General features: G+C 44.7%; 1 protein-coding gene across 3 annotated transcripts in view; it reads right to left on the reverse strand.

Annotated features, from left to right (window-relative positions):
• Nucleotides 1-22382, reverse strand: part of dpp6a (dipeptidyl-peptidase 6a) — an 828704-nt gene extending 806322 nt beyond the window's left edge. For 2 of the 3 annotated variants that reach the window (XR_011593400.1, XM_070881647.1), the window contains exons 1-2: nt 20234-22382; nt 9781-9895 (exon numbers count right to left, since the gene is read on the reverse strand). Coding sequence is in view for 2 of the 3 variants with exons in the window: in XM_070881647.1 (XP_070737748.1) it covers nt 9781-9895; nt 20234-20239 (121 nt within the window). In the remaining variant the exon portion in view is untranslated. The remainder of the gene's footprint in view (nt 1-9780; nt 9896-20233) is intronic. The other variant, XM_070881648.1, reaches the window with a different exon arrangement.
• Between the last annotated feature and the right edge of the window lie 1561 nt (nt 22383-23943).

Here is a 23943-nt window from a genome sequence, read left to right on the forward strand (position 1 = left end):
GGGTGAGAAACTTGGGTCTCAAACTCATATTCTGAACTTAAATTAAGGCAATTACAAAGGTATGAGGACAGTGTTGGCTAAAGTGAACTGGGAAAATAGGTTTTGACGAAGATTCATAGACCCGAAACGTTAACTCTGCTTCCTTTCCACAGATGCTGCCTGACCTGCTGAGATTTCTGCTTTTATTCGAGATTCCAACATCCGCAGTATTTTGCTTTTGTATTAGTGGGAAAATAGATTAAAGGTTAAGACGGTAGATAACCAATGGCAGATATTTAAGCAGATATTTCATAACTTTTAGCAAAGATATATTCCAGTGAGAAAGAAAGCCTCAATGAGAAGATGAACTATCGGTGGCTAACTAAGGAAGTTAAGGATGGTATCAAATTAAACACAAAAGCATACAATGTTGCGAAGTTTAGTGGTAGACCAGAGGATTTGGAAATGTTTAGAAACCAGCAAATGACAACTAAAAAAAAATAAAGAGAGAGAAAATAAATTGAGAGTAAACTATCAAGAAATATAAAAACAGGCAGTAAGTGCTTCTACAGGTACATAACAAGGTAGAGAGTAGCTAAAGTAAATATTGGTCCCTTCGAGCATGAAACTAGGGAATTAATAATGGGAAACAGGGAAATGGCAGAGACTTTGAACAAATATTTTGTATCGGTCTTCATCGGAAGAAGACTCCAAAAGCATTCCAATAATAACCGATAATCAAGGGGCTATCGGGAGGGAGGCACTTCAAACAATCATTACCACTAGAGAAAAAGTACTAGGCAAACTAATGGGACTAAAGGTGGACAAGTCCCCTGGACCTGATGGCCTCCATCCTAGGGTCTTAAAAGTGGCTGTAGAGACAGTGGATGCATTGGATGTAAACTACCAAAATTCCTTGGATTCTGGAGAGGTCCCAGTTGATTGGAAAACCTCAAATGTAATGCCCCTATTCAAGAAGGGAGGGAGACAGAAAGCAGAAAACTATAGATCAGTTAGCCTAACATCTGTCATTGGAAAAATGCTGGAGTCCATTATTAAGGAAGTAGTAGCAGGACATTTAGAAAATCATAATACAGTCAAACAGAGTCAGCATGATTTTTGACAAATTTGCTGGAGTTCTTTGAGGATGTAACGAGCAGAGTAGATGAAGGGGGACCAGTAGATGTCGTGTATTTGGATTTCCAGAGGCATTCGATAAGGCGTCACATAAAAGATTGCTGCACAAGATAAGACATCATGGGGTTGGGGGTAATATATTAGCATGGATAGAGGATTGGCTAATTTACAGAAAACAAAGAGTCGGGATAAATGGGTTATTTTCAGGTTGACAAACTGTAACTAGTGGGGTGCCACAGGGATCAATGCTGAGGCCTCAACTATTTACAATCCATATTGATAACTTGGTTGAAGGGACTGAGTGTACTGTAGCCAAATTTGCTGATGATACAAAGATAGCTGGGAAAGCCAGTTGTCAAGAGTACACAAAGAATCTGCAAAGGGAAATAGCTAGGTTAAGTGAGTATGCAAAAATTTGGCATATGGAGTATAATGTGAGAAAATGTGAAGTTATCCACTTTGGTAGCAAGAATAAAGAAGCAAAGTATTATTTAAATGGAGAGAAACTACAAAATGCTGCGGCACAGAGCGATCTGGGGGTCCTTGTACATGAAACGCAAAAACTTAGCATGCAGGTACAGCTAGTAATTAGGAAGGCAAATGGAATGTTGGTCTTTATTGCGAGGACGATGGAGTATAAAAGTAGGGGCATCTTGCTACAACTGTAGAGGGCATTGGAGCACTGTGTATAGTTTTGTTCTCCTTATTTAAGGAACTTGCATTCGAGGCAGTTCAAAGAAGGTTCACTAAGTTGATTCCAGAGATGAAGGAGTTGTCTTATGAAGAAAGATTAACATAGAAACATAGAAAATAGGTGAAGGAGCAGACCATTTGGCCCTTCGAGCTTGCACCGCCATTCAATATGATCATGGCTGATCATTCAAGCTCAGTACCCCACCCTAGCCTTCTCTCCATACCCCTTGACCCTTTAGCCGTAAGGGCCATATCTAACTCCCTTTTGAATATGTCCAACGAACTAGACTCAACAACTTTCTGTGGCACAGAATTCCACAGGTTCAAAACTCACTGGGTGAAAAAGTTTCTCCTCGTCTCGGTCCTATATGGCTTACCCCTTATCCTTACACTGTGTCCCCTGGTTCTGGATTTCCCCAACATCGGGAGCATTCTTCCTGCATCTTACCTGTTCAGTCCCATCAGAATGTTATACGTTTCTCTGAGATCCCCTCTCATTCTTCTAAATCCCAGTGAGTATAAGCCTAGCCGATTCAATCTTTCCTCATATGTCAGTCCTGCCATCCCGGGAATCAGTCTGGTGAACCTTCGCTACACTCCCTCAATAGCAAGCACGTCCTTCCTCAGATTAGGAGACAAAAACTGCACACAATACTCAAGGTGTGGTCTCACCAAGGCCCTGTACAGCTGCAGAAAGACCAGCTGCTCCGATATTCAAATCCCCTCGCTATGAAAACCAGCATGCCATTTGCTTTGCTTTCTTTGCAATCGAGATTCCAGGATGGTATGTTGCCTCCCTGGTGCAAAAGTCAAGGATGTCTCGGAGCAGCTGCAGAATATTTTGGAGGGGGAGGGTGAACAGCCAGTTGTCGTGGTGCATATAGCTACCAACGGGATACGTAAAAAATGGGATGAGGTCCTACAAGCTGAATTTAGGGAGTTAGGAGTTAAATTAAAAAGTAGGACCTCAAAGGTAGTAATCTCAGGATTGCTGCCAGTGCCACATGCTAGTCAGAGTAGGAATTGCAGGAGAGCTCAGATGAATACGTGGCTTGAGGAATGGTGCAAGAGGGTGGGATTAAAATTCCTGGGACATTGGAGCCGGTTCTGGGGGAGGTGGGACCAGTACAAACCGGACGGTCTACACCTGGGCAGGACAAGAACCAATTTCCTAGGAGGAGCGTTTGCTAGTGCTGTTGTGGAGGGGTTAAACTAATATAGCAGGGGGATGGGAATCTATGCAGGGAGACAGAGGGAAATAGAATGGGAGCAGAAGCAAAAGATAGAAAGAAGAAAAGTAAAAGTGGAGGGCAGAGAAATCGAAGGCAAAAATCAAAAAGGGTCACATTACAGCAAAATTCTAAAGGGGCCAAGTGGGTTAAAAAGAGAAGCCTGAAGGCTCTGTGCCTCAATGCGAGGAGTATTCGTAATAAGGTGGGTGAATTAACTGCGCAGGCAGCTATTAACGAATATGATATAATTGGGATTACAGAGATATGGCTGGGAACTCAACATCAAGGGGTATTCAATGTTCAGGAAGGATAGACAGAAAGGAAAAGGAGGTGGGGTGACATTGCTGGTTAAAGAGGAAATTAACGCAATAGTAAGGAAGGACATTCGCCTGGATGATGTGGAATCTGTATGGGTGGAGCTGCGGAATACCAAAGGGCACAAAACGCCAGTGGGAGTTGTGTACAGACCACCAAACAGTAGTAGTGAGGTTGGGGACAGCATCAAACAAGAAATTAGGGATGCATACAATAAGGGTACAGCAGTTATCTTGGGCGACTTTAATCTACATATAGATTGCGCTAACCAAACTGGTAGCAATACGGTGGAGGAGGATTTCTTGGAGTATATTAGGGATGGCTTTCTCGACCAATATGTCGAGGAACCAACTAGAGGGCTGGCCATACTAGACTGGGTGATGTGTAATGAGAAAGGATTAATTAGCAATCTTGTTGTCCAAGGCCCCTTGGGGAAGAGTGGCAATAATATGCTAGAATTCTTTATTAAGATGGAGAGTGACACAGTTAATTCAGAGACTAGGGTCCTGAACTTAGGGAAAGCTAACTTTGATGGTATGAGACGTGAATTGGCTAGAATAGACTGGCAAATGATACTTAAAGGGTTGATGGTGGCAAGGCAATGGCAAAAGTTTAAGGATCACATGGATGAACTTCAACAATTGTACATCCCGGTCTGGAGTAAAAATAAAACGGGGAAGGTGGCTCAACCGTGGCTAACAAGGGAAATTAAGGTTAGTGTTAAATCCAAGGAAGAGGCATATAAATTAGCCAGAAAAAGCAGCAAACCTGAGGACTGGGAGAAATTTAGAAGTCAGCAAAGGAGGACAAAGGGTTTAAATTAGGAGGGGGAAAATAGAGTATGAGAGGAAACTTGCTGGGAACATAAAAACTGACTGCAAAAGCTTCGATAGATATGTGAAGAGAAAAAGATGAGTGAAGACAAACGTAGGTCCGTTGCAGTCAGAATCAAGTGAATTTATAATAGGGAACAAAGAAATGGCAGACCAATTGAACAAATACTTTGGTTCTGTCTTCACAAAGGAAGACACAAATAACCTTCTGGAAATACTAGGGGACAGAGGGTCTAGGGAGAAGGAGGAACTGAAGGAAATCCTTACTGGTCAGGAAATTGTGTGAGGGAAATTGATGGATTGAAGGCCGAAAAATCCACAGGGCCCGATAGTCTGCATCCCAGTGTACTTAAGGAAGTGGCCCTCGAAATAGTGGATGCATTGGTGATAATTTTCCAGCAGTCTATTGATTCTGGATCAGTTCCTATGGACTGGAGGGTAGCTAATGTAACACCACTTTTTAAGAAAGGAGGAAGAGAGAAAACAGGGAATGATAGACCGGTTAGCCTGACATCAGTGGTGGAGAAAATGTTGGAATCAATTATTAAAGATGAAATAACAGCGCATTTGGAAAGCAGTGACAGGATCGGTCCAATTCAGCATGGATTTATGAAAGAGAAATCATGCTTAACAAATCTTCTAGAATCTTTTGAGGATGTAACTAGTAGAGTGGACAGGGGAGAACCAGTGGAAGTGGTGTATTTGGACTTTCAAAATGCTTTTGATAAGGTCCCACACAAGAGATTGGTGTGCAAAATTAAAGCACATGGTATTCGGGGTAATGTATTGATGTGAATAGAGAACTGGTTGGCAGACAGGAAGCAGAGAGTCGGAATAAACGTGTCCTTTTCAGAATGGCAGGCAGTGACTAGTGGGGTGCCGCAGGGCTCAGTGCCGGGACCCCAGCTATTTACAATATACATCAATGATTAAGATGAAGGAATTGAGTTTAATATCTCCAAGTTTTCAGATGGCACTAAGCTGGGTGGCAGTGTGAGCTGCAATGCGGATGCTAAGAGGCTGCATGGTGGCTTGTACAGGATAGGTGAGTGGGCAAATGCATGGCAGATGCAGTATAATGTGGATAAATGTGAGGTTATCCACTTTGGTAGCAAAAACATGAAGGCAGAATATTATCTGAATGGCGGCAGATTAGGAAAAGGGGAGGTGCAACGAGACCTGGGTGTCATGTTTCATCAGTCATTGAAAGTTGGCATGCAGGTACAGCAGGTGTTGAAGAAGGCAAATGGCATGTTGGCCTTCATAGCTAGGGGATTTGAGTATAGGAGCAGGGAGGTCTTACTGCAGTTGTACAGGGCCTTAGTGGGGCCTCACCTGGAATATTGTGCTTAGTTTTGGTCTCCTAATCTGAGGAAGGGAGACCAAAACTAAGCACAATTAAGGGAGTGCAGCGAAGGTTCACCAGACTGATTCCCGGGATGGCAGGACTGACATATGAGGAGAGACTGGATCGACTGGGCCTTTATTCACTGGAGTTTAGAAGAATGAGAAGGGATCTCATAGAAACATATGAAATACTGACGGGATTGGACAGGTTAGATGCAGGAAGAATGTTCCCGATGTTGGGGAAGTCCAGAACCAGAGGACACAGTCTAAGGATAAGGGGTAGGCCATTTAGGACTGAGATGAGAAGAAACCTCTTCACTCAGAGAGTTGTTAACCTGTGGAATTCTCTGCCACAGAGAGTTGTTGATGCCAGTTCATTGGATATATTCAAGAGTGAGTTTGATATGGCCCTTACGGCTAAAGGGATCAAGGGGTATGGAGAGAAAGCAGGGAAGGGGTCCTGAGTTGATGATCAGCCACAATCTTATTGAATGGTGGTGCAGGCTCGAAGGGTCGAATGGCCTACTCCTGCACCTATTTTCTATGTTTCTATGTTTCTACTGCCTGCTGTACCTGCATGCCTACCTTCAATGACTGATGAACCATGACACCCAGGTCTCGTTGCACCTTCCCTTTTACTAATCTGTTACCATTGAGATAATAAACTGCCTTCCTGTTTTTGCCACCAAATTGGATAACCTCACATTTATCCACATTATACTGCATCTGCCATGCATTTGCCCACTCACCTAACCTGTCCAATTCACCCTGCAGTCTCTAAGCATCTTCCTCGCAGCTTGCACCACCACCCAGCTTCGTGTCATCTGCAAACTTGGAGATATTACATTCAATTCCTTCGTCTAAATCATTAATGTATATTGTAAATAGCTGGGGTCCCATCACTGAACCCTGCGGCACCCCACTAGTCACTGCCTGCCGTTTTGAAAAGGACCCATTCATTACCACTCTTTGCTTTCTGTCTGCCAACCAATTCTCTATCCACGTCAATACATTACCCCCAATAACATGTGCCTTAATTTTGCACAGTAATCTCTTGTGTGGGACCTTGTCAAAAGCTTTTTGAAATTACCAATACACTACATCTACTGGTTCTCCCTTATCCACTCTACTAGTTACATCCTCAAAAAACTCGAGATGATTTGTCAAGCATGATTTCCCTTTCATAAATCCATGCTGACTTGGACCGATCCTGTCACTGCTTTCCAAATGCGCTGCTATTACATCTTTAATAATTGACTCCAGCATTTTCCCCACCACTGATGTCAGGCTAACCAGTCTATAATTCCCTATTTTCTCTCCCCCTCCTATTTTAAAAAGTAGGGTTACATTAGCTACCCTTCAAACCCCTCCAATCCATAGGAATGATCCAGAGTCCATAGAATGTTGGAAAATGACCACCAATGCATCTACTATTTCTAGGGACACTTCTTTAAGTACTCTGGGATGCAGACTATCAGGCTCTTGGAATTTATCGGTCTTCAGTCCCTTCAATTTCCCGAACAGAATTTCCTGACTAATAAGGATTTCCCTCAGTTCCCCCTTCTTGCTAGACCCTCGGTCCCCTAGTTTTTTCGGGAGGTTATTTGTGTTTTCCTTCGTGAAGACAGAACCAAAGTATTTGTTCAATTGGCCCACAATTTCCTTGTTCCCCATTATGAATTCACCTGATTCTGACTGCAAGGGGCCTACATTCCTCTTCACTAATCTTTTTCTATTCACATATCTATAGAAGATTTTGCAGTCAGTTTTTATGTTCCCTGCAAGTTTGCTCTAATACTCTATTTTCTCCGTCCTAATTAAACTCTTTGTCCTCCTCTGCTGAATTCTAAATTTCTCCCAGTCCTCAGGTTTGCTGCTTTTCTGGCCAATTTATATGCCTCTTCCTTGGATTTAACACTTTCCCTAATTTCCCTTGTTTGCCACGGTTGAGCCACCTTCCCCGTTTTATTTTTACTCCAGACAGGATTGTTGTACAATTGTTGTAGTTCATCCATGTGATCTTTAAATCTCTGCCATTGCCTATCCACCATCAACCCTTTAAGTATCATTCTCCAGTCTATCCTAGCCAATTCACGTCTCATACCATCGAAGTTTCCTTTCTTTAAGTTCAGGACCCTCGTTTCTGAATTAACTGTGTCACTCTCCATCTTAATGAAGAATTCTGCCATATTATGGTCACTCTTCCCCAAGGGGCCTCGCATGACCAGGTTGCTAATTAATCCTCTCTCGTTACACAAGACCCAGACTAGGATGGCCTGCTCTCTAGTTGGTTCCTCGACATATTGGTCTTGAAAACCATCCCTTATACACTCCAGGCACTCCTCCTCCACTGCATTGCTACCAGTCTGGTTTGCCCAATCAATATGTAGATTAAAGTTACCCATGATAACTGTTGTACTCTTATTGCATGCATCCCTAATTTCCTGTTTGATGCTGTCCCCAACCTCCCTACTACTGTTTGGTGGTCTGTACACAACTCCCACTAATGTTTTCTGCCCTTTGGTGTTTTGCAGCTCTACTCATATAGATTCCACATCATCCACGCTAATGACCTTCCTTACTATTGCATTAATATGCTCTTTAACCAGTAATGCTACCCCACCTCCTTTTCCTTCCTGTCTATCCTTCCTGAATATCGAATACCCCTGGATGTTGAGTTCCCAGCCTTGGTCACCCTGGAGCTATGTCTCTGTAATCCCAATTACATCATATCAATTAACAGCTATCTGCGCAATTAATTCTTCCACCTTCTTACGACTGTTCCTCGCATTGAGACTCAGAGCATTCAGGCTTGTTTTTTTAACACACTTTGTGCTTTTAGAATTATGTTGTAATGTGGCTCTTTTTGATTTTTGCCCTTGATTTCTCTGCTTTCCATTCTTGTTTTTCTCCTTGCTACCTTTTGCTTCTGCGCCCTATTTACTTCCCTCTGTCTCCCTGTATAGATTCCCATCCCCCTGCCATTTTAGTTTAAACCCTCCCCAACAGCACTAGCAAACACTCCGCCTAGGACATTGGTTCCGGTCCAGTCCACGTGCAGACCGTCCGGTTTGTACCAGTCCCACCTCCCCCAGAACCAGTTGCAATGTCCCAGGAATTTGAATCCCTCCCTCTTGCACCATTCCTCAAGCCACGTATTCATCTGAGCTGTCCTGCGATTTGTGCTCTGACTCGCACGTGGCACTGGTAGCAATCCTTTGAGGTCGTACTTTTTAATTTAACTCCTAGCTCCCTAAATTCAGCTTGTAGGACCTCATCCTGTTTTTACCTATATCGTTGGTACCTATAGGCACGACGACAGCTGGCTGTTCAACCTCCCCCTCCAGAATGCGCTGGTTGAGCCGGTTGAGTCGATTGGGCCTATACTCATTGGAGTTCAGAAGAATGAGAGGTGATCTTCTCGAAATATATAAGATTATGACGGGGCTTGACAAGGTGGATGCAGAGAGGATGTCTCCATTGATAGGGGTGACTAGAACTAGAGGGCATAATCTTAGAATAAGGGGCCGCCCATTTAAAACTGAGATGAGGAGAAATGTCTTCTCTCAGAGGATTGTGGATCTGTGGAATTCACTGCCTCAGAGAGCTGTGGAAGCTGAGACATTGAATAAATTTAAGACAGAAATAAACAGTTTCTTAACCGATAAGGCAGTAAAGAGTTATGGGGAGCGGATAGGGAAGTGGACCTGAGTCCATGATCGGATCAGCTATGATTGTATTAAATGGCAGAGCAGGCTCGAGGGACCGCAGGGCTTGCTCCTGCTCCTATTTCTTATGTTCTTATGGTCTTAAAAAGCTGGCTGTGAATCGGTTTTGGCTATTCTGAGGAGCTGCTGCATAAATGCAAGTTATTTTGTTCCTTTTACACACAGCAACCAGAACAATTCTTCTTTCCGGTCATTCAGCTCTGCTGTTTATGAGTGCTATTTGCCTACTGCATTTGCCACTGCGTTGAAAGGTAAATCATTTCATCTAATGAGTCGTCTATATAAATCCACAAGTTCTATTTCCTTTCAGGTTCACAGGGCACCTATCTTCCATCGGCATCCAGGACTGGGCACCATCTATATAGAATCCAGTAATAGTTTGGCGCCTAATAATGATATGCGTACTACACCCAAATCGGAAACCTGACCTCATTTAAACAACAAGTTCATTGTGGCTCAACATTTTGATTTCAAACTGTGCTTGTCACAGAGAAATTGAATAATGACGTTGCCTACCTGGTGTAAGGAGGATGACCGAGGTTACAATCAGCGAGCAAATGACCAGGATAACGAGGAGCGCGATTGCTATTCCTTTCCAGTTTCTCTGTGGAGGGTTACTCCCCACCAGCTCCTGCAGAAGGAAACAGCGTCATCAATTAATGACCAACAGTAGGCACACTAGTTGCATCTTATATTTGGACAAGATTATGGCATGATTCAAAAGTGCACACTTTATATTACAACTGTACTCAAAAACACAGAGGGGAGAAAGTCGGCATGTTAGCGGGCCCAGTTAGCGCTTAGTGGCGGGCGCTAATGGGGTGCTCAGGCAGTAGCACCACGGGGGGGGGGGGGGGGAGATGAATCCGGCACTGCACAGCAAATTTGCTGGTGATAACAGTTAGGGCCTCAGCACCTTTTGTGACGTCAGTGAGCAGGCAACGCTCACTAGGTGCCCAATTTGCAAACTTCAGTAGCGCCCCCTGCCTTACCGCCTCGCGCTGACAGTGCCAGGGAGCAGAGGCCAGAACCAGCCAGCTGGCGGGGCGCTACTTAAAGGGATACGCTCCCCAGCTGTCAAGCCAAACAAAGGCTGCTTCATCCCCAGAGTGTGGTGGGCTGTCAAAGGACTTTGCATTTCATCCCACAGCATATCGCCGTTCTGTACTCCCTGAATCATTGGAGGCTGGTGTGCAGACTCCAGTGACCCTCCCCTTTAATGGCTGGAAGGCACCTTCGCCAATGCTCACTGCCGATTACACAACACCTCATATTTGTTCCCTCTTGGAGCCTAATACCACTCACCTATGCCATTTGCGCCTGATTTAGCGCTCCCCTACAATTATTGAGTACTGAGACTGAATTTAGCTTCCAACTTCTCAAAAGTTAACGCCCCAACCAGGTTTGTATCGAATTTCTAGCCCTCGGGGTAGACGTTTTTGTGGGTGTAAAACCGACTAGAAGCATAGCAATTTAACAGTGGGATAGGCTGCGTAGGTGTTGGTCCCACTACTAAATTTGTGGGGTCCCTTCATTTTTTTTAAGTGTGCCGGGCAGAAGCCAAAACATGCATTAGCCCCTTCAAATTAGGGAGATGACACCTGTTGGAAGAGCTTGCTAGGGATTCTTGAACAGCTCCTCGTGGTCACCAACGAAAGATAAATTTAAAAAATAATATTATTAAAAAAGCACGTTCCTGTGGATCCAGGAGGAGCAGGAATGATCCTCTGAGTTTATAGGAGTTGCTATCATCCCGTCTCTCCTTCGCCACCATCCCGGGACTCAGCTGGTGAGGCAGGCAGAGGGACATTGATCCCTTCGCTCGGGAGAGCTGCCTGTGGAGGCTCGAGGACCAATTTCTGTCGCTACTCGAGGTCGATCGATTCGGGCACGTGCTGACTGCGCAGTGCCGAGACCGGACACCTGAATCCTCCTCATTACAACAGGTCAAGGATTTCCACTGCCTGTCATCAGCAAAAGGTGCTGCTTTATCTGTTCATGCTTTCTTTCCCTCGCCCTCTAATTTCCCCTCAGTCGTGGCTCAATGGGCAGCACACTCGCCTCTGAGTCAGAATGTTGTAGGTTGACACTGAATTGCGGTGCTGAGGGAGCGCTGCACTCTCGGAGGTGCCGTCTTTCGGATGAGACTTTAAACCGAGGCCTCATCTGCTCTTTCAGGTGGATGTAAAAGATCCCATGGCACAATTTGAAAAAGAGCAGGGGAGTTATGCCCGGTGTTCTGGCCAACATTTATCCCTCAATCAACCTAACAATAGCGGATTATCATGTCATTATCACATTGCTGTTTGTGGGAGTTTGCTGTGCACAAATTGGCTGCCGCGTTTCTTACATTACAACAGTGACTGCATTCCAAAAGTACTTAATTGGCTGCAAAGTGCTTTGCGACTTTTGGTCGTCATGAAAGGTGCTATATAAATGCAAGTCTGCCTTTTTTTCCCCCTCCTCCACTATCGGTGTTGGCTTATGCTGTCATATTGTTTCCCACGCACTGGCTGCCCTCTAGCATCTCACTCAAATAACCATTTATGAGGTGTCAGCCTAGGCAGAGACTAACAGTGGGGAATTCATGGCGGAGGAAGTGGTGATAAGCCTGAACCTTTCCTCAACCAATATCTACACACACGCGCTCACACGCAGGAATCGCCATCAAGCTCCTGCTTCCTGCCCAAGGTTTCTAAAGTCACCTATGGTGTCCCTTTTTGCAGTGATTCAGAAAAGCGTTTATCAAATTGCACCTTCAAGCAATAATTTCTCTGCAGTTGTCTTAGTATTCAATGCAAAACAGCCCTACTTTAGCAGTCAAAATTAAATGGTCTAATTGTACTACTGCTTTGTTCCTGACCTTTGCTGAACTCACCAGAATACACCACCTGTCTCAGTTATCTCCAGTGTCCCAAGACAGTATTGTATTTAACCTAGCTGGTAGAGTTTAATGGGAAGTACAATGAGTGAAATAACCTCTAAATTGTACTAGTAAGGAATTTACCATCATTTTGGCACAGTTAATATATACTGTATGCAAATATGTCTTCCTTACAAGCTATAAAAGTATATTATAAGTCTGGATTTCAGAATATAAAAACATAAGAACTTAATAAATAGGGGCAGAAGTAGGCCATTTGGGCCTGCTCCGCCTTTCAATAAGAGCAGGGCTGATCTTCAAACTCAACTCCACTTTCTCGCATTTTCCCCATATCCCTTGATTCCCTAAATATCCAAAAATCTATCGATCTCAGTCTTGAATATACTCAACAGCTGAGCCTCCGCAGCCCTCTGGGGTAGAGAATTCCAAAGATTCACCATCCTCTGAGTGAAAAAATGTTTCCTCATCTCAGTCCTAAATGGTCGACACCTTATTCTGAGACTGTGTTTCCCCTGGTTCTTGACTCCCCAGCCAGGGGAAACATCCTCCCTGCATCTACCCTGTCAAGCCCTGTTTATTTTTGCACCTGCATCTCCAAATCATTAAAGAATGTTGCGGCTGATTCAAGTCTTGAGAGACTTTAAAGGTCTCCCCTTGCAATAAATCGAGCCCGCTGCCTGTATCTGGGATTGGATCGCAGGAGCTAAGAGCCAGGGCAACTGAGTTGTTATCTCTCATATGGGGTCTGTTATGTATGTAAACTTTAGTAGTGTGTAAGACTTGCCACCAGGGGGCGCACCTGTGGGAGACCTAAGGGTCATCTGCACATCCCGGGCAAGCAGGTATAAAAGATAGTCCACCATGCTGCTTCCTCACTCTGGAGTTAGATTAAAGAGACCAAGGTCACAATGGTTTGAGCTTACAGCATGCAGTCTTCTGGAGTTATTCTGAACATAACAATCAGTGACGAGTAACAGATCACAAACTTTCAAAAGGTTATGGCTGCCGTTGGTATTCTTGAGAGATTTGTTGAGGGTGATGATTGGGAAACCTTCTTTGAGTGTCTTGACCAGTACTTCGTGGCCAACAAGCTGGATAAGGACAGTAACGCAATCAAGCGCAGGACGATTCTCCTCACCGTTTGTGGGTCCACGATATATGGCCTCATCAAAAATCTGCTAGCACTGACAAAACCAACAGACAAGACATATGCAGAGTGTGCACGCTGGTTCGGGAATACCTCAAGCCGAAGGAGAGCAGCTTAATGGCCAGGTATCGCTTTTATACGCACCGTCGCTCCAAGGGCCAGGACGTGGCGAGCTATGTCGCCGACCTAAGATGCCTTGCAGGACCGTGCGAATTTACTGGATTTTTGGGGGAAATGTTGCGGTACTTTTTCATGCTTGGAATCGGCCATGAGGTCATTCTTCGCAAACTGCTGTCTGCCGACTCCCTAGATCTGAGCAAGGCCATCACGAAGGCCCAGGCTTTCATGTCCACATTCGATAACACTAAACAGATATCTTTGCAGCATCAAAGCTCACCGGCAAGTACTGTGCATAAAATAACGCCTTCAGCAGGCAGAACTGCACATGGCAGGGCCTACACGCCTGCACAGGCCAGACCTAGGATGACTCAGAGTCCGCCGTGGGGCGTGATTGCGAATCCATTAACACCATGTTGGCGCTGCGGGGGTAATCATCGAGCCGATGAATGTCGATTCAAGCACTATGTGTGCAAGGGCTGTGGAACAATGGGGCACCTCCAGCAAATGTGCAAACGGACTGCGACTCACCATGTGGCAGAGTTGGGCAGCAGATGACCGATCCGGCGTGGATCATGCTGAGCGAGTAAGAGAGACAACCCGAGGCTGAAGAGGAACTGTACGGGATACACACCTTCACCACCAAAAGCCCTCCAATAATGTTGAAAGTCAAACTAAACAGCATTCCAGTTTCCATGGAATTGGACACGGGGGCGAGTCAGTCAATTATGCGCCAGAAGGCTTTTGAGAAACTGTGGGGCAACAAGGCTCAAAGGCCAAAACTAAGCCCGATTCACACAAAGCTGCACACTTACACCAAAGAGCTCATACCAGTCATTGGCAGTGCGGCAGTGAAGGTATCGTACGATGGAACTGTGCATGATTTATCACTATGGATTGTACCAGGTGATGGCTAACGCTGTTCGGCAGAAGCTGGCTAGGAAAGATCCGATGGAACTGGGACGATATCAAAGCATTGTCTTCGGTGGATGCCTTGTGCGCCTAAGTGCTAAACAAATTCCCGGCGTTATTTGAGCCAGGCATCGGCAACTTCACAGGCGCCAAAGTGCAGATCCATCGAGTCCCTGATGAACGACCCATTCATCACAAGGCCCGAGCGGTTCCATACATGATGCGAGAAAAAGTCGAGATCGAGCTGGACAGACTTCAACAAGAGGGAATCATATCGCCAGTCGCGTTAAACGAGTGGGTCAGTCCAATTGTTCCGGTGTTAAAAAGCGATGGGACGGTCAGAATCTGCGGGCACTACAAGGTAACGATCAACCCAGTTTCGATACAGGACCAGTACCCACTACCCAAAGCGGATGACCTGTTGGTAATGCTAGCAGGAGGGAGGTCGTTCACCAAGCTGGCTCTGCTAATGTTAATTCCTGGATTCTTTTACCTCAATCTGGTTCAGTAAAATTACTGAGTCGAATACCTCTTGTGCTTTGAACAAAGCAGTCTTTATTACCGGCCAGTAAGACCTATCAGACAGAAGATATACTCTCTGGATAGAGCGTACACACTCCCTACGGATAGGTGAAGTTACATCGTAAAGCGTTAACAGTTATACAGTTTTGAAATCAGATAACAAAATACAAATGGATTGACAGTCTAACTCAGTCACTCATTAGTCAATCTATATGAGATGTTCTTCTTGAAAGCTTAAGTATTGCCTCCAAATGTTTCAATCTAATGGTGTGACTATTTATTTACTGAGACCTTGCAATTCTGCAGATGTATTTCATGTTACAATTATATATTATTGGCAGGATTAGTGACTTGAAACCTTGAGACAGACTGTTAGCTAAGCTGATGTTGCACTATTTGCAATCTGACATTCTCCCAGCTATTCTTCCATGGCTTATACATTTTCATATATCCCGTTTACTTTACTGTCCTTAATTCCATATATTCCGTTCAGATATCCACATCCCCCCTTTTATCATTCTATGATAACATTTAGGATCATTCTATGAGTATTGCATTGTTGAGTAGTTCTCTAGTTTGTTGGATCATAACCCGGGAACCCTTGACCACAAGAGGGTCTGCTAACCTTGTCATTGCTTTACAGCAGAGGTTAAGGCAACCAACAATCAAACAGCAGGTAATTATTATGATGAGAACAATTGCCCCATGTATTAGATAGGATCTCCAAGATCCACCCAGAAACCAATCAAACCTGCTAAGTTCTTTTGCTGGTGTGGATAACTTTTTCACCTCCCTCCTTATGTGATCGGCAAGGTGGGTTATGTTTTCTGAACTATCAGGAATGTAAGTGCAACATTCAGATCCTATCAGGGCACACGTTCCCCCTTTCTCAGCTAACAGGTAATCGAGGGCCATTCGGTTTTGTAATGCTACGGTCCTTATCGCTACCATTTCAGCTGTGATGCCCTCCAGAGCCTCAGCAGTGCGGTTAGCTACCTGTTCCAATATCGTTTCTTTGAATCCATCTAACAGTCTCAGTTAGGGTCAGGGGAACGGTGCGCAAAGGAATTCCCCCTTTGGAATGTATAGGGATATGTGAACACACCCAGCATCTAGTGAAGTGCCCTTTTTCCGCATAAACGTAAGACATATACAAAAAGGTGTTTACATGGAGCTCTCGCCTTTGTCTTCCTTCCCGTGCACCAAAACTGTCATATATCAACACTATTATGCAGACCGTAGCATACAGACACAGTCTCATCTTATAAATAGTCCAATTATTTAGCTGATAAAAAGAGTTCTGTTTTCACGTTTCCCTTCAGGTTTCCGTCAGTGTATTTGGCTGTCTGACAGGTAAGAGTTCAAACTGATCCTCCTTTAACTGCATTGTTCAGCTATAGGGAGGAGGAGATCTGGAACAGAAACAGGAATTAGACTAACCAGCAAGATTTGTTTAAATGGTGATGAGCTTGCAGTGGTGCAGGTGAACCCAGGCACTTTTCCCCTCAACCTTGGCTGCAGTGGGGGTAGTGAGTGACACCTAAAAAGGCCCCTCCTATTGTGGCTCTAATCCCTTCCGAATCCATACTTCCCTGGTGCCACGAGGGACTATTCGGGTAAAACTGGGAGGTCGAGGTGAGCATCTTGAACCTGGTTGTGAACTAGTCGCAGAGCCTGAGTCAGAGAAAGAACATAGGTGGTCATCAGTCTAGCTGAGATCTCATATCTAGGAACAATTTCCCTCATTAACACCTTAACAACAGTCTGAGTCTTATTGTCCAGGTTAGGGTAGGCTTCAATCCATCTGCTAAACACATCTACTATTACTAACACATATCTGTAACACTGAACTTTTTGCAACTCAATGTAGTTCAACTAAAATGTCTCAAAGGGACCTTCGGGTAGGGGCGTTTTACCCCAATCACAGGGGACTCCCTTCCCTGGAATATGTTGCTGGCCAACCAGGCAACGACTACTGATGTTCTGGGTGAGCGCCTGGAGTTTAGGGTGCCACCAAGTAGCCAAAAGCGTATCACTTGTTGCCCTTGCTCCACAATGAGTAGCAAAATGCAGACATTCTATAACCCATGAAGCCAACTCGTCAGACATGCAAGTCTGTTCCGCGGGAGTGGTCCAGAGTTTAGAAACATTGTCATAAGTACATGCATAATATTTCCACAACAGTTTATCTTTTTCAGGAGCGTCCCCCTGTGCTTTTATAACATCTTGGATGGTTGGCATTGGTTTTTCCGAGGCTAACTTATCCTTTGCAGGATTTTTAATCTGACTCATAATTTTGGGCACTACCATCTGTTGGTTACGAGAGGCCTGTTTGGCCTCTTGGTACAATGGCAATGCGTTTGGGGAACATGAGGGCTTGCAACAAATCAGATACTAGCTGTTTGAGATATCTCATTCCCTTGTGAGGTTAGGAATCCCCTATTTTTCCATAATTGTCCGAAATCATGCGCCACCCCAAAGGCATACCTAGAGTCGGTATAGATATTGACTTTGAGATCTTTGGCCAAGATGCAGGCTCGGGTGAGGGCGAATAGTTCAGCTTGTTGAGCAGAATAGGCGGTTTCAAAGTGGCAGATTCCAAGACCTGATTCTCCTGGTTTACTATGGCGTATCCTGAGATTCGTGTATCTTCTGGATTAATAGAAGTACTTCCGTCAACATACATAAACAATCATGACTGGGTTCTTCCTCATCTTTGGTTGGCTCAGTAAGAATACAGTCTGGATCTTCCATTGGTACATCAACTAAATCTTCCCTGACTGATGTGGCCTCTTAAATTAAAGATAAACAATCATGACTGGGTTCTTCCTCATCTTGGGGTGGCTCAGTAAGAAAACAGGCCGGATTAATTGCAGTACAGTGCCGAAAAGTCAGTTTAGGATTGCCTGTGATTTCAGTGGGTTCTGTCGGATAGAGGGCCAGTCCACATTGCCCTGCACTGGGATCTCAATTAATGGGAGTATAACCCACTTGGGAGGGGTCCTCTGCCCACACATGAGGATCCACATAGTCGGGTATGTCCGAGCCAGTATGATGCCATAGAGTTGTTAATACTTTCTCGGGGTCCCCATTAAATTGGACTGTTCGGCCATGTTTTACGATTTGCACATCCCGGCTGGTAGGGTCAGCCTCATCTATGGCCTTGTGTACCATAACTCCCAAATCTTTAGCATGGTGAGGGGCTAATACTTCACGAGCAATATGCGGTGCCATTGTTAGGGGCTGTTTCCACAGATTCTTATCCACTTCCACAAAATCTGCCTCTCTTTCCAGTCCAGTCACTCTAGCCCTTAATAGAATTCCCTTCACTTCCCCTTCGTGATCCTGATAAAAGTTCTGCAGGACCTGATTCTTTCCACTGGGATCGTATGCTAGGGTCACGTGACAGGGTGCCTGCGGCAGGTCCAGAGACCACCACTGAGGGGTTCTAGTGGTATAATACTGCCGCTTAAGGGTTTCCTGTTTTACAATAATCCCGTTATCTCCACACTCCAAATGCAACTGGAATTTGCAAAGGAGGTCTCTAGCCATCAAGTTACAGTCCAGATTGGTTGTGATAACAACTCGATGTTCCACCGATTCTTCCTGGTAACCCATTTTAACCGGTTCTGACACTGGGAATGTCGAGATTTGTCCCAGGAATCCTGAAAGTTCCTGTGTTTCAGTAGAAGCAGGGAGTTTAAGCTTTGATTGTACAGAAGACATGAAGGCTCCCGTATCTATCAAAAAGGGTTGCCACTCATTCAGAATGGGTTCGTCGTCCGGGGAGGATCCCTGCACAATCAAGCTGCGTAGTCAATCGGGGGACAATTGACCAAAGGGGTTGTTCTGGGAGAAGTTAGTGTAAGATCCTCCTCTCCCCCCTTGCCCCCCTGTTCTTCCTCCTCTTCCTTTTCCATGCTGACGGTAGGGGCAATTTTTATTCCAATGTCCTTCCTGCCCACAATTAAAACAGTCAATTCCTCTTACCCAGTCCCGGCCTCTTCCCATACCATGCCGGGGACAATAGGGAGGTTTATTAGCAGGGCTCGGGCCGTTTGGTTGTTTAGTATAACCGTATCCTTGCTTATCCATCCAATCCTGTATGCAACACTGCGGTTCTATTGATCCTTCCTCCCGAGATGGCTCTTCCTTTCTAGTCACGTATTCAGTTTTGACCCGGGTTGGGGGCGCACCTCCCCCCTCCCCTTTCTTTTTCTGCCAATAATATCTAACTGCCCTTTCCATCTGTCCGGATAGCGTGAGCAATCAAATAGTTGTTTGAAGATCACAGACATCTATAGAGAGGTGGTCTGCAGCTTGTTGTGCATCAGGGTTTGGCATTGGTCTGACAGGGAATTGGTGTCGGGACTTTGGGATCTTGGAAATCATTTCCAGGCCGGAGGATGTTTCAGAGCTGTCTGACTGCTTGACAGTTCTGCGTCTCGATCGGCGGGGGTGTTTGCTATGTCTTTCACAACTTGGACTGGTAGGTTGACTAGAAGATTTACGGGACTGTTTGTGATGTTGAGATATAGTTCTGCCCTTTCGAGTGTGAGATCTGGTCCTTTCGGCTGTATTGCTTGTAAACTGGGGATCCGAATCGCTATCAGAGGATGAGGAGTCAGTTTGGGTTTGTTGCTTTGGTGATATGTGGTTGTTCCTAACTCTTTTTTACTGGAGTGTTAGGTGGAGGGTGTTGGGAAGAGGACTGGAGCAAGAGGCCAGGGGGTGCGGGAGGCGCCGTTGGGCGCTGAGTCAGTGGCCACTCATCAATTTCATCATCAGCCTCGGTTAACACAAAGCCAGCCATTTTAACTTGTAGTTGATCAATACCTTTCTCAGAGGTCCCAGAGGATCTCTTAGCAAGTTTCTCGTGCGCACATTCATTCTTTTTTTTTAAAGACGTCTACAGTTTTAACATGTGTTCCCTCTGTCAATGCAAGTCCTAATTTAATAGCATTGTTTGCCAACTCGATAGAAGTGATGCATCTTTTAATTTCTGACAATAATGTCGCCAGGTTGCAATTAAATTTTTTTATCCCCTTTTCCTCGTCCCCTTCTCCAAATTAATCCCTGTGCTTTTTTTTTTACCTCTACGCTTCTAGTGTCACTTAGAGGCCACTGGTCATCCCCTAATAATTTGTTCAGGGCTCCTGATAATTTTCTAAAGTCTTCAGCTCTTTCAGGGAATTCCTCACATAACTTTTGTAGCGGACTATCCGCATCCGTGGTTTTATCTAACTGATTTCCCATTTTCACACTGCCCCTCGTATTACTGTGTCGCTACGCGTTCGTGTCGTCGTGCAATTTAAACAAACTTACAAATAGACACAGACTTTACAGAACTAACACGGACTTTAACTAACTCCAAATCTAACACTTACCCGCATCACCGCACGGTCCGCGTCGCCGCACGATCTTAATACTAAACTACCACGTCGCCTCGCAGTTCACGTCGACCCGTGGCTCGCGTCGCCGCGCGAGTTAAGATACTTTAACTTTACTTCAAACACTTACCCGCATCGCCGCACGGTCCGCATAGCCGCGCGATCTACAAAATAGACAAAGACTTCTAACACTTACCCGCATCACCGCACGGTCCGCATAGCCGCGCGATCTTAATACTAAACTTAAAACTCTAAACACTTTAAGACTTACAGACTTACTGCCATTAGCACTGACTTTCGCGATTCGCGTTGCTGCGCCTCTGCGTCACTACGCGTCGGCGTCACTGCGCGTTTACGTCACCGCGCGTCTACGTCGCTGCGCGTTCGCTTCGGCCCTTCTCTCGGCCGCGCGTTCGCGTCGGCCCTACCTTCCGAGTTGCTGCGGGGTTTTTTTTTAAATTCAATCAGAGCCTAGACGGGCCAAGTGATATACAAGGTCGACGTCGTACCTGAGTTGAACACCTATCCTCTATTTAAATCCCCATTTTATTCCCTGTGAGCCTAATTTTCTAATTTTGATTTCTTATGAGCCTCAATTAATTTATTTTAGTCTCCAAATTTCCCTATCCTTTCGCGTTACTGCGCAGTTTAAATTCAATCAGTCAATGAAAGCCCTAATTTAATGGAGTTTTTCTGTCAACTGGACAGGAGTGATTTTATATTTTTCATAATTTAAAATCTCAGAACATCTTTTTCTTTCGGCACCTATTTAGTACGTTACTTTTTTTTTTATAACTAGAGAGAAGTCTGGCACGTAGGCTGTGGACTGCTTTTCGTTATCTCAATTGTTCCAGCCTCAAGGTCGTGTTATTTAATATAATTTTTTTTTTAAATCCTTTTGAATCCATCTCAGTTGTTTTGCTGTGCCTTCACTGAATGTTTGCTTTCAACAAGTTTTTCTGAACTTTTTTAAAACCACCGGGACCATGTAATTTTTTCTTTTTTAACAAATCTATCCTTTGGGCATTTCCTGGCTCCGCAACTTATCATCCGAATATACGTAATTCAATAAGGTTCACACTCTTAAACTTCCCACATACAGGACAACACTACGAAGGGTTAAAACAAACTTTCATTCTGTTTGAGATAAAACAAACCACAACTCCCCGGCTTTTTTTTACAGTAAAAGTCACAGAAGCATTTCTCATTTAAACAGACATTCATAAGAGTCTCTTTTCTTTCCTATTAATTTTTTTTGGATCCATGATTGATCATCTATCCCTATCTAGCTCTAACTATCTTTCCCTTTCCAAGTCGCCGCTTGGTTTGCGTCATCGCACAATTTCCCTATCTCTATCCCTATTCTAAGTTTGAAAGGTATTCACCAGATTGTCCTGGATCTCGTTCAGACACTACCTGAGAACCAGCGAGTGGCTAAACTTTCCTCAGACTTTTGAAACCGGGGGAAACTGGAGCAGTATTGAAATCATACTCACTCCAGTGGCCATTTTCCCCTCGTCTCATCCAAGGCTAGTCTGGCTCTTAATTCGCAAGTTTTCGGCAGTCGTCCGTTGAGATCCCACTTCTGACACCAAATGTTAATTCCTGGATTCTTTTACCTCAATCTGGTTCAGTAAAATTACTGAGTCGAATACCTCTTGTGCTTTGAACAAAGCAGTCTTTATTACCGGCCAGTAAGACCTATCAGACAGAAGATATACTCTCTGGATAGAGCGTACACACTCCCTACGGATAGGTGAAGTTACATCGTAAAGCGTTAACAGTTATACAGTTTTGAAATCAGATAACAAAATACAAATGGATTGACAGTCTAACTCAGTCACTCATTAGTCAATCTATATGAGATGTTCTTCTTGAAAGCTTAAGTATTGCCTCCAAATGTTTCAATCTAATGGTGTGACTATTTATTTACTGAGACCTTGCAATTCTGCAGATGTATTTCATGTTACAATTATATATTATTGGCAGGATTAGTGACTTGAAACCTTGAGACAGACTGTTAGCTAAGCTGATGTTGCACTATTTGCAATCTGACATTCTCCCAGCTATTCTTCCATGGCTTATACATTTTCATATATCCCGTTTACTTTACTGTCCTTAATTCCATATATTCCGTTCAGATATCCACACTTACATGACACAGGAGCTGGCTCAACCTTCGAAAAAATTTACATGCATCAACATGCACAAAGGATTGTTCATATACCACAGATGCCCTTTTGGGATTTGCTCGTCTGCAGCCATCTTTACAGGAACATGGAGAGTCAGCTGAAATCAGTTCCGCACACCAAGGTGTCTCAAGATGACATCCTGATCGCTGGTCGCAACATCACTGAACACTTGAACACCCGAAAGAGGTTCTCAAGCGACTGGACAGAGTGGGACGCAGGCTGAAATGCTCCAAGTGTGTTTTCCTGGCGCCAGAGGTCGAATTTCTGGGGAGAAAGATTGCGGCGGACGGCATCAGACCCTCAGACTCCAAGGCGGAGGCCATCAAGAATGCACGCAGACCATAGAATGTGACGGAGCTGCGTTCGTTCCTGGGACTCCTTAACTATTTTGGTAACTTTCTACCGGGGTTGAGCACTTTGTTGGAACCGTTGCATTTATTGCTATGTAAGGGTGATGACTGGGTTTGGGGTAAATCTCAAGAGACAGCCTTTAATAAGGCCAGAAACCTACTATGTTCTAACAAGTTACTTGTATTGTAAACGTTTAGTACTAGCTTATGATGCATCTTCGTACGTGGCCGGTTGTGTGTTACAGCAAGCCAATGTGTCAGGCAAACTGCAATCAGTTGCATATACGTCCAGAAGTTTATCTAAGGCTGAAAGAGCTGACAGTATGGTTGGGAAAGAAGCATTAGCATGCGCATACGGGGTTAAGAAAATGCACCAATACCTATTTGGACTCTGATTCCAGCTCGAAACCGACCACAAACCGCTCATTTTGTTGTTTTCAGAAAGCAAAGGTATTAACACCAATGCTTCATTCCATATCCAAAGATGGGCACTAACATTATCTGTGTATGATTATGTAATCCGCCACAGACCAGACACTGAGAACTGTGCTGATGCCCTCAGTCAGCTACCATTGCCCACCACCGGGGTGGAAATGGCACAACCCGCAGACTTGCTTCTTGTAATGGATGTTTTTGAGTGCGAGGGGTCACCCGTCATGGCTCGCCAGATCAGGACCTGGACTAGCCAGGACCAGGTGCTATCACTAGTAAAAAACTGCATCCTTAATGGGAGCTGATCGGTTGTTCCTGGGGAAATGCAAGATGAAATTAAGCCTTTTTACCAATGCAAGGATAAAATGTCCATCCATTCGGATTGTCTCCTCAGGGGGAATTGCGTGGTTTTGCCAAAAAAAGGCAGGGAAACATTTATACGCGACCTACACAGTACCCACCCAGGCATAGTCATGATGAAAGCTATCGCCAGGTCGCACGTTTGGTGGCCCGGCATTGACTCGGAATTGGAGTCACATGTACACCAATTTAACAGTTGCTCACAGTTGAACAATGCACCAAGGGAGGCCCCACTGAGCCTGTGGTCATGGCCCTCCAAACCGTGATCCAGGGTCCACGTAGATTTTGCTGGCCCCTTTCTAGGAAAGATGTTCCTAGTAGCAGTGGACACTTACTCTAAATGGATTGAATGTACAATAATGTCATCGTGTAC

Source organism: Pristiophorus japonicus, chromosome 5 (assembly GCF_044704955.1).
Source record: "Pristiophorus japonicus isolate sPriJap1 chromosome 5, sPriJap1.hap1, whole genome shotgun sequence".
Lineage (NCBI taxonomy): Eukaryota > Metazoa > Chordata > Chondrichthyes > Pristiophoridae > Pristiophorus > Pristiophorus japonicus.